At 37.4% G+C, this 11,709-nt stretch overlaps 1 protein-coding gene across 1 annotated transcript in view; it reads right to left on the bottom strand.

Annotated features, from left to right (window-relative positions):
• Positions 1-241: 241 nt before the first annotated feature.
• TMEM233 (transmembrane protein 233) overlaps positions 242-11,709 on the bottom strand; it is a 59,246-nt gene continuing 47,778 nt past the window's right edge. Inside the window, exon 3 of the mRNA XM_051972901.1 lies at positions 242-1,819. Within this exon, the coding sequence (XP_051828861.1) occupies positions 1,816-1,819 (4 nt within the window). The 3' untranslated portion in view covers positions 242-1,815. The remainder of the gene's footprint in view (positions 1,820-11,709) is intronic.

The raw sequence follows: 11,709 nt of genomic DNA, 5'->3' as shown, positions 1-11,709 counted from the left end.
TAGATGCAATAACCTTGGGATCACAGAGCTCAGAGCTAGGACTCAAAGTTAAGTCTCTTGCCCCAAAGGCATTACCCTAATGTCATAAGACCAAAACAAAGTTGAAGATGCCCCTTGGAAAGGTGCTATAGAGCTCACCCGCTGGCTTGGTTTGCTCGTGTGGTGAGCATTGCCAAGAGGTTAGACTTTACCCCTTTTGTATCATTCCCCCCAATGATTTACACACACCACCACAGGTAGGTTTAGTTAAAACCACTTTTATTGTGCATCCCAGCAACGCCATCATTGCAATCAGGAAGAGAGCCAACAATGAGAAGAAACCAACAAAAAGGTAGGGAGCAAAGCCCACCAGGACATCAGAAACAGGGCAGTGAGGACTCAAAGGAGGAGATGGGGTGATTCTTCACCTCAGTGGGCTCAGAGAGGGCTTCTGATCCAAATGCTCACATGAGACAAGGGCTGGCTTGTGTTGCTGCTTCTTCTTAGTGAAATGAATGTTGAAATTTGAGGACCATTGACTTTCCAGTAGAGTCAAAGGTTTTAATTAAAACCTGAGATTTGCTAATAATCATCAATCAATATCCACATGAAACTCTGAATTTTCCAGATCCATCTCAAATCCTTTCCACCCAACAATAATCTTGTAAATTGGGCAGCCATTATTATCCCCATTTTCCAGATTCTAAAAACTTCTAAAAAAGGCCTAGACTTGCCTCAGGTGACTAACTTCAAATCTAGAACTAGTGTCCCAGTTCAGGCTTTGTTTCCAATTAGGCTATACTTTCCTCTCCCCCTTCTCTCGGTCCTTTTTATTTGGACAAGACTAATGGGATTAGCACATCCTGGCAGGCAGAAAAATGGTGTCGTCAGTTGGTATACTCAGACTCATAGGGGATGGAAAAGAAATGCAGCAGGGAATAGATAGATAGCAACATTTTGGCAGCATATAAAGAAATCAAGGATCTTGCTGAAGGCTTAGTATAGAAGAAATTAAAAAAGCATTTTCTGTCAGCTGCTTTCAAAAGGGAAGCAAAGGTCTGAAGGGCATAATTTGGAGAGGAGCCCAAATATATACTCAGGGCATATTGGAGGAGTGGATAGCTGTTTACCAATTTGTCCAATAGTTGAAGGTGTCAAAGGTAGGAGACACCTATTTGGCAAAAGGAAAGCCATGTTCGAGGACCAAAAGGTGGTTGAGTGGTTGGGAGTAGTTGAGAGTTGGACAGGAATCAATGAAGGAACTGAAGTCTGAGGGAGGAAGGATTATGGTAATTCAAGCAGAAACTTGATTGAACATGTAAAAAAGTCACAAATTTAACTGAGTTTTTAGGGTTAGGTAATACTAAAATAGCCTATAAACACGCCATTCATTGTAAACAGCATCAATTCTGGGTCTTGGGGATCATAGGAAATAAGACCCCAATATCTAGGAAATTCTCCACATGAATGGAAAGCAACTGGGATTTCCAGAGGGTCATCAGCACCCACTGTACCTGAGATAAGGAAGAGTGGAGCAGGAAGAGGATGGGAAGGAAGAAAAGGAGAAAGAGGATAAAGGTTGGGTGGCTGATGGCAAACGGAGGTGTTTTTTTTATTTTTTTTTAACAAATAAATACTTTGGCTAATCTGTCATGCCCCTCATATGTCATAAACATTGGATTTTGCTTAGCTCATTCACCAAGGACCTGCCTCTGGAAAGCCTGAGAGGATAACGATAGAATCTGACAGTCTGAAATGAAGGGCCACTCTTCAGGAACACCCGGTCTGCCATTCTCAGATGCTGTTGATACTTCATAGTAGTTGCAGGCTTTCAGATTATCTAAGAGAGAGAGAGAGAGAGAGAGAGAGAGAGAGAGAGAGAGAGAGAGAGAGAGAGAGTGAGTGTTTGATTAGCAGAAATGAATTGTCCAAAATGGAATGCACTGCTCCAGGGAGTCCCCAAATCAGAGACTTTCGGAGTTAGAAAGATGTCAGAGGCCATTTCATCCTACCTGAAACTGAATGAACACCCTCTTTACATCTAGCTTTGGCTTGAAGGCCTTCCACAGACTTCTGAGGTGGCCCATTCTACTACTGGACAGCTCCGGTTACTAACAAGTGTTTTCTTACATTGCTAGGCTCTCACTGCTAGCAAGTATCTGAGGCCAGATTTGAATTCAGTTCATTGTAACTTTAGGCCCCGATCTCACTCCTCTGCAAGGTGCTGGGTTTTTGTCTTATTTTTTGGAAACTAATTTCATTCTGAGAATTTATGATATTTACCCATTAACATAACTAGAGACAATTAAGGTTGGGTGGGAGTTCAGGAGTTGAGGAGCTCAGAAAACTAGGACTTATCTAGCAAGACTTTTATTGGGATTGCTTCAAAAAAAGACGTGTACACATATGGTATGACAGTTTGAGTGAGAAATGGGTACCACTTTTCTGAATGGCGAGCAAGGATGGTGGTTGAAAATGTTTGACTCAGTTTAGCTAAAACATATAAACCAATGAAAAATGGTGAACCAATGAGATCATATGTATATAACTGCTGTCTAAGCATTTGATCTGTCTGCCATTACACATGTAAAGCCTTTTTCCATGATGCAATATAAATGTCAATTATTGGTACACAGGCAGAGTCATGGATGACAGGGAAATAGACAGAAAGCTCCAATGATATTCTCATGATTTCATGAGGAAGTAACAGAAGCTTCTAACACATTGAGTAATCTTTTGTGGTGAACTTGGATAAGGGTTGCCAGGATGAATAGGCCTGGATGGATTGTAACTTGCCTTTTTGGAGGGGACTTGTGAATCGAAATCATAGATTTATTGGAGCATTTGAGTATTTGAGACGGTTACTGAAGATTTATATATGTATGTATGTATAGATGGATGGATGGGTGGATGGATAGTGAATGATGTTCTCATTTCCAGGTTTCTTTACAACACTTTGCCTCCTATCTCTCTAACTTTGCATGAATTGTCCCCATTTCTGGAATGAGCTCTTTCATCTTCCACAATTCCTAGCTTCCTACTAAACTCAGTTAAGCACCACTTCTTAATGAGATCTTTTTTGATCCCCCAGCTACCAATTCTAGTCCCCGAAATGATCTTGTAATAATAATAGCTAACATTTATATAGCTCTTATTATGTGTGAAACACTGTGCTAAATGCTTTTTACAAATATCTCATTTGATCCTTACAACTATCTTGGGAGGTAGGTTCCATTATCATCCTCATTTTACTGCTGAGGAAAGCGAGGCAAACAGAAGTGGCGAAGTGATTTGAATGCTAAGGGTCTGAGGCTGGATTTGAAGCCATTTCTTCCTGACTCAGCCTTGGCACTCTTTCCACTGGACCAGCTGGCTTCCCAGATGCCTCCTATCTATTTGTCTGCAAAATGTACACATACTCCTATATGTACATTCTCCTCCAATAGAATATAAGCTCCCGGAGGTCAGGGACTGTTTCCTTTTTGTTATAGTATCTTCACAGCTTAACACAGTATCTGCAACATAATAGCCATTTAATAAATGCTTGTGCGCTGATTTAGTGTCAGGGTTTTCCAGACCCTTGGATGCAGTTCAGCTTGTTACAAAACAATCTCTTCATGGCTCCCGCTCTTGGCATCCAGGGAACCCTAACAGAGTGACCCTGACATGCTACTGATGTAAGTGAAAGTTGATTACTTCTCCAGCAACAGTTTCCTACTCCTTGTGTTCTCTCCTTTTGGATCTCCTCCTCCCTTTTTTTCCCAGTTCAACTGGAGGGACTTTGTGGGCACACCCTGCCCCCATTGGTCTGTGTGTGGCTTCCAGCTCTTAGCTCCTCCACTTTCCCATTCCCATCCTCCCATAGCCCAGAACTGTTAAATACTGTCTCTGAACAGAGCCGGGAAATTACAAGACAGAGGGGATGTCTCGGGGCTTAATGGAAGTGTGGAATTGATTTTATCTTCTCAAATTCTCCTCCTCCTCCTCCTCCCCCTTATTTCCTTCCTTATCTGCCCCACCTCCTCTACTTAAATGCTTGAGACTTTACTTTTAAATCAGAAGACTCTCACAATTCTGGCAAAGTTGCCAAAAGAACCACTGAAAACTTTAGGGATACTTGGGTGAAGGAAGGAGCATAGATTCAACCCTCAAAGGGACCTCTATGGAGCAGTCCGACCTCTTCCCGTTACATATGAGAAAACAATCCTAGGAAAGTAAACTGATTTTAGCTCAGGTAGGAAGGTGGGCAGGGGTACAAATGGGAGCCCAGCCAAGTCCTCTGATTGCAGGGCCAATGTACTTTTTACTCTTTGCTGGGAGATTTGCTTCTCCAACCTCGGCTCCTCAAAATCAAGGACTAAGGCTATGAGTAGCCAGTACCTAGTAAATGCCTGGTCTATAGTAGGTTATCTCTCTGGGCTTTAATTTCCTCAGTAAAAATGGGAGGGTCACCCTAATCTTCATGTGGAGTCCATGAATTTAAACTTTTTATTTTTATTACTGTATTCCAATCTAATTGGTTAGCTTTGGAATCTTGTATGTTTTATGTATGTGATAAGATATAGAAGACTACCAAAGGGGTCCATGACACAAAATGTCCTTTCCATCTCTTTAGTCTCCTGTGGTCCAGTAGGATTGACTTTTGGACAACAGTAGAAGGGTAGACATTGGTGTGAAGATGTTCTTCCTAGATAGCTCTAGTTATAAGGAAGCTTCAAACTGATCTCTGTCTTTTGCCATTCTTTGTTATCGCCAGCACTTAGCACAGTGCTTAGCATGTGTATTAGGTGCTTAACAGTGTTTACTGACTGACTGACGTGATACTTCTGTCCAATTCTGCTTTCTAGGACCAGGAAAAAACAAGTCATCTCTTTTGCATAAAGTTGTTCAGACACCTGCCTCTACCACCCAGAATCATCTTTTCTCTATATGAAATATCCTCAGTTCCTGCAGTCAATTCTCAGTTAATTCAATCAATATTGTACTTGTTCCTATTTGCTGCTTCTGACCTTATACTAGGTCATAGAACAGAGTTTAGGGGAGTCATGCAGTTGAGCTGACCAAGGTCCACTGCAATTTATATTATCTAACTTCAATTGGATTCTTAATAAAGAAAGACAATCCTTTTACTCTTTCCTAATTTATTCTCTCCTATTCTTAACAGATGTAGTTCCCAAACCTCTTTTCTCCTCAAATCCCCTACATTCCCCTTCTTCTCATTCTCTCAGCTGAGGATATCACTCATATGTTACTCAGAAAATAAAGGACATTCATAAAGAAGAGCCATGATAGCAGAGTACAGACCAGGAACCAGCTAAATTCAGACAATATACAGATTGGCTAAGATAAGAGTTTGAAAAGATATGATAAATGTTGGAGGGGATGTGGGAAAACTGGGATACTAATGCATTATTGGTGGAGTTGTGAACCAATCCCAGCTATATGGAGTGTGAATTTGGAACTGTGTTTAAAGGGCTATCAAACTGGGCATAACTTTTGATCCAGCAGTGTTTCTCCTGGGCCTGATTCTCAAAGAGATCATAAAAAGGGGAAAGGTCCCACATGTGTAAAAATGCTTATAGCAGCCCTTTTCGTAGTGACAAGAAACTGGAAACTGAGTGGTTGCCATCAGTTGGGGAATGGCTGAGTACATTATGGTGTATGGATATTATGGAATATTATTATTCTATAAGAAATGATCAGCAAGATGATTTCAGAAAGGCCTGGAGAGACTTACAGGAACTGATGCTGAGGGAAATGAGTAGAACCAGGAGATCATTGTACATAGCAACAACGAGATTATACGTTGATCAATTCTGATGGATGTGGATCTTTTCAACAATGAGGTGATTCAAGCCAATTCCAATAGGCTTATGATGAAGAGAACCATCTGCATTCAGAGAGAGGATTGTGGGGACCAAATCTGGATCACAACATAGTATTTTCACCTCTTTTGTTGTTGTCTGCTTGCTTTTTGTTTGCTTATTTTTTACTTTTTGATTTGGTTTTTCTTGTGCAGCATAATTGTGCATATATGTATAGAAGAATAGCACCTGTATAATGTATATCGGTTTACTTGCCATCTAGGAGAGGGGTGGAGAGAAGGGAGGGAGAAAAATTTGGAACCCAAGGTTTTGCAAGGGTGAATATTGAAAAGTATCTTTGCATATATATTGAAAATAAAAAAGCTATTTAAAAATAAAAAATATTAGAATTAGGCTAGTGAAGGTAATGACTTCATGAAACTTCAAAAAACAACATCAAAGAAGAGTCATCAAGAAACAACATCAAAAGAATGTAAAGATAGAAGACAATGTAAAATATCTCATTGGAAAAAACTTGGAAAATATATTGATAAGCAATAACTTAAGAATTATTGGACTACTCAAGTGTTATGATGAAAAAAGAGCCTATACATCATATTTCAAGAAATCAGCATGTAAAATTGTCCCAGTATCTTAGATGCAGAGAGCAAAATACAAATTGATAGAATCTACTGATTACTTTTTTTATAAAGCTTTTTATTTTTAAAACATATGCATAGATAATTTGACAACATTGACTCTTGCATAGTCTTGTGTTTCAGATTTTCTCCTCCTTCCCCCCACCTCCTCTCCTAGATGGCAAGCAATCCAATATATGTTAAACATGTTAAAATATATGTAAAATCCAATATGTATAAACATATATAATTCTCTTGATGTATAAGAAAAATCAGATAAAAAAGACAATGAGTAAGAAAACAAAATGCAAGCGAACAACAAAAAGAGTGAGAATTTTTATGTTGTGATCCATATTTAGTTCCCACAGTTCTCTCTCTGGGTGTAGATGGCTTTCTTCATCATAAAATCATTGGAACTAGCATCAATCATCTCATTGTTGGGAAGAGTCACATTCATCAGAATTGATCATCTTTTATAATATTGATGTGTCTATGTACAATGATCTCCTGGTTCTGCTCATTTCATTTAGCATCAGTTCATGTAAGTCTCTCCACACCTCTCTGAAATCATTCTGTTGGTCGTTTCTTACAGAACAATTATATTCCATAACATTCATATCCCATAACTTATTCAGCCATTCTCCAACTGATGGGCATCCACTTAGTTTCCAGTTTCTTGCCACTATGAAAAGGGCTGCTATAAACATTTTTGCACACGTGGGTCCCTTTCCTTCCTTTAAGATCTCTTTGGGATATAGACCCAATAAAAACACTGCTGAGTCAAAAGGTATGCACAGTTTGATAACTTTTTGAACATAGTTCCAAATTGCTCTCTAGAATGGCTGGATCCAGTCACAGTTCCACCAACAATGTATTAGTGTCCCAGTTTTCCCACATCCCTTCCAACACTAGTTCTTGTCTTTTCCTGTCATCTTAACCAATCTGAGAGGTATATAGTGGTATCTTAGAGTTGTCTTAATTTAGATTTCTCTGATCAATAGTGATTTAGAGCACTTTCTCATATGATTAGAAATACTTTTAATTTCTTCATCTGAACATTGTCTTCATATTCTTTGACCATTTGTCCTGATTACTTCTCTCAAAGAACTCTCAAAATGAAAACTCCCAGGAATATTATGGCAATATTTCAGAGTTACCAAGTCAAGGAAAACTATTACAAATAGCCAGGAAGAACCAATTCAAATATCATGGGGCCACAGTCAAGATCACAAGAAATTTAATGGCTCCCATGGTAAAGGAAGAGAGGGCTTGGAATATGATATTCCACAAGACAAAGGAGCTAGGATTACAATCAAATAAATCCTATCCAGTGAAACTGAATATAATCTTTCAGGAGAAAATGGATAATTAATAAAATAGACGACTTCTAAGCAACTCTGATGGATAGACTAGAGCCAAATAGAAAAATTGACATTCAAACAGAAGACTCAAGAAAAACATAAAAAAGGTAAACAAACATGAAAGAGTAATCATAAGGGATTCAATAAAGTCAAACTGTTTACAATCCATTTTGGGGAGATTATACATGTAACTTTAATAACTTTCTCATTATTAGGGTCGTTAAAAGGAGTTTACATAGAAGGCATGAGTGTGAGTCGATTATGTTGGGATGATCTCAAAAAATGTAGGGGTGAGAAAAAGGATGCCCTAGAGAAAGGGGAAAAGAGGTAGAATGGGGAAAATTTTCTCAGATAAAAAAGGCATGCAAGGAAGAGCTTTTATTGTGAAGGGGGAAATGAGGGCATGGTAGACAATGCTTGACCCCCATTCTCATCTAAATTGGTTCAAAGAGGGAAGAAAAATATGTACATGCAAATATACACACACAGTTCTTTGAATATAGAAATCTATCTTGGTGATAAAAGGGAGGGCAGATTAAGGGAGAGTTCTGAGGAGAGACAGGTTAAAAAGAGAGAAAAGAATAGACAGAAGAAAATAAAATGGAAAGGAATACATGGTATGTGCATATGAATGGAATGAACTAAATCATATAGCAGAAGTGGATAGCAGAATGGATTAGAAACCAGAATCAAACAATATGTTGTGTATAAGAGATATATTTGTAATAGAATTATACCCAGAGTTAAAATAAAGTTAAGAATGGAAGCAGTTATGTTTCAACTGAAGTAAAAAAGGCTCATCTTAGAGCAAAAGCAAAAGCAAAAATAGATCCGATTAAGTGAAATAATCAAAGAAGCCATATTTTGTGAAAAGACATCACAGTCTTGTGATGTCATCATAAATGTCACTTAACCCTGTTTGCTTCAGTCCTCATCTGTAAAATGAGTGTGATATAGAAATGGCAAACCACTTCATTATCTTTGCTAAGATATCACAGATAATGAAATAATATAAAAATTTTGTAGCACTTTTCTCTAATAAATGCTTGATTTCTCAAATATACAGAGAACTGAGTAAAACTTATGAAAACAAGAGCCATTCCCCAATTGACAAATGGTCAAAGGATGAATAGGTAGTTTTCAGAAGAAATAAAAGCTTCTTTAGTCATATAAAAATGCTCTAAATCATTACTGATTAGTGAAAAGCAAATTAAAACACCTATGAGGTGCCACTTCATACAAGAAGTGATAAATTCTGGAGGGACTAAAGGAAAAGTATATTAATAAATTACTGGTAGAGTAATGAACTAGTCCAACCATTCTGGAGAACATTCTGGAACTATGTTCAAAGGATTATAAAACTGTGCTTACTCTTTGGGGTACCCCAAATAGATCAAAGAAAAAGGAAAATGACATATATATATATATATATATATATATATATATATATATATATATATATACTATAATATTTATAGTAACTCTTTTTATATTGGCAAAGAATTGGAAATTGACAGGCTGTTCATCAGTTGGAGAATGATTGAACAAGCTGTGGCAGAGCATTATTGACAACATTATGACAGAAAACCTATAAAATTTGAAACCTTATTGGATATGGGGAGTCAGAGAGAGTCAAGTGGAATAGCCCAGATGGTGCAAACTTGGGAGATGAGGATAAAAGTACATTCAACTGTGAGACAAAGTTTGGAGTAAGAATGCATTGGGGAAGAAGATAATGAGTTTTGTGTTAGGCCTGGTATATCATATATTTTGAAATGATGAAGGGGATAGTTTTTTGAAAAAAATGGCACGACTTATATGAATTGATGCAAAGTGAAGTAAGAAGGACTGTCATTGCACACAATAAAAGCAATTTTTAATAATGATCAACTAAAAGACTTGGCTACTCTGATCAAGACAATGATCCAAGACAATTCCAAAGGACTCATAATAAAAAGATGCTATGCATTTGCAGAGAGAACTGATGATCTCTGAGCATAAGCTGAAGTATAATTTTGTCACTTTTTATTGTTTATTTTTTGCTTTTTTGTGATATAGCTAACATAAATAGATGTTTTGCATGAATTCACATGTATAATTGATATCATAGTGTTTGTTTTCTCAGTGGGTGGGGAAGGGCTTGGAGGAAGGGAAAGAATCGGGAACCAAACAAAAAAAAAGAATGTTTAAAATAAATAACAAAAAAGAAAATAGGGGAATTCATGGTGAGCTTTTTTTTCTTTCCTTCACTATATCTCATCCCCACTTTTCTTTATGTGTCTGATGAGGATGTAACCCTTGATCACTAAGACCAACCCTTTTACATATGCCCTTGACCCCATTCTATCTTTTCTTCTTCAAGAGATCCCACATTCACCTCTCATTTTGTAGTTTTTGATCTCTCCCCAACAACTTGTTCTTGTCCTACTGCCTATAAATATACCCGCATTCTGCCATCTTTGGAAAAAAACAAACAAATAAAACAAAACCTCTCACTAGATCCTATCTTTTTCTGAAGTTATTCAACCATATCTTTCCTCTCACTTTCTCAGCTGCATATTCCCACTTCATTTCCACCTTACTCTTCAACCCTTTACAATTGGTCTTCTAAGTTCATTACTCAGCTGAAACTGCTTTCTCCAAAGTTATTAATCATCTCTTAATAGCTAAATTGAATGGCTTCATCTCAATAGATTACCTTCATTCTGTAGTCTTGGACACAGTGGTTTCTCTCTTTTTCTCTGACAAAGAGAGAGACAGAGTGACAAAAAGACCATTTTCTTAGTTTCCATATTTATCTTTCTGACTGCTTCTTCTAAATCTCCTTGGTGTATCATCCATATAATGCCTCCTAATTAGGGGTGTTCCTCAAGGTTCTGTCTTAGTTCCTCTTCTCTTTATATATATTTTGTCACTTTACGTTTTCACTAGATGGGTTAAATTAAAATTTCTTCACAGTTGACTCCCAGATCTATGTACTATCTAAACTACAACTACCTAAACTCTCCTAAATTCCAATTGCTTATTAAACCAATTTTTTTTTATTAAACATTTAGACCTGGATATCCCATAGATAGTTCAAATTTACCAGGCCTAACACAAAACTCATTATCTTCTTCCCCAATGCATTCTTACTCCAAACTTTGTCTCACAGTTGAGTGTACTGCTATCCTCATCTCCCAAGTTTGCACCATCTGGGCTATTCCACTTGACTCTCTCTGACTCCCCATATCCAATAAGGTTTCAAATTTTATAGGTTTTCTGTCTATCTTTCTCTTATCCAACTCATATAACTACTACCCTATTTTAGATTCTCATTACTTCTCACCTGGATTGTTGTAATCAATAACGTTTAATATTTAACAATTGGTTTTCCTTTTAAAAGTATTCATGTCACACCTTTAAATTTAATCAGCATCATTAACATTTTCTCCATTACTGTATTAGGTCTAGACAATCAACAAAACAAATCAAGTCCTGATTTGTAGTTTTTTTCCAATTTCTAAGGCAAATGCTTACACTGAAAAAATTTTAAATTGGCTTTCAATAAATAGCTATCTGGCAGTGGATAGAGTGGTAGCCCTGGAGTCAAGAGGACTCCAATTCTTGAATTCAAATCTATCCTTAGATACTTATTTTCTGTGTGACTGAGGGAAGTCACTTAACCCTGTTTGCTTCAGTCCTCATCTGTAAAATGAGTGTGATATAGAAATGGCAAACCACTTCATTATCTTTGCTAAGAAAAATCCCAAATGGAGTCACAAAGATATAACTTTTTCGACAAAACTTGATAGCTGGTACAAGCCAGTTCTAGCACATTCCTGGTTACAATGGTCTCTGAATTGATCTCCCTAGCCTTCTCTTTGCCCTTTTAAAATTCATTTTTCATATGGCTATCAAAGTGATTTTCCAGATCATGTCACTTCC

Source organism: Antechinus flavipes, chromosome 1 (assembly GCF_016432865.1).
Source record: "Antechinus flavipes isolate AdamAnt ecotype Samford, QLD, Australia chromosome 1, AdamAnt_v2, whole genome shotgun sequence".
NCBI classification, from domain to species: Eukaryota; Metazoa; Chordata; class Mammalia; order Dasyuromorphia; family Dasyuridae; genus Antechinus; species Antechinus flavipes.
Note: the sequence above shows the minus strand (reverse complement) of the source record. Positions and strands in the feature narration are given on the sequence as shown.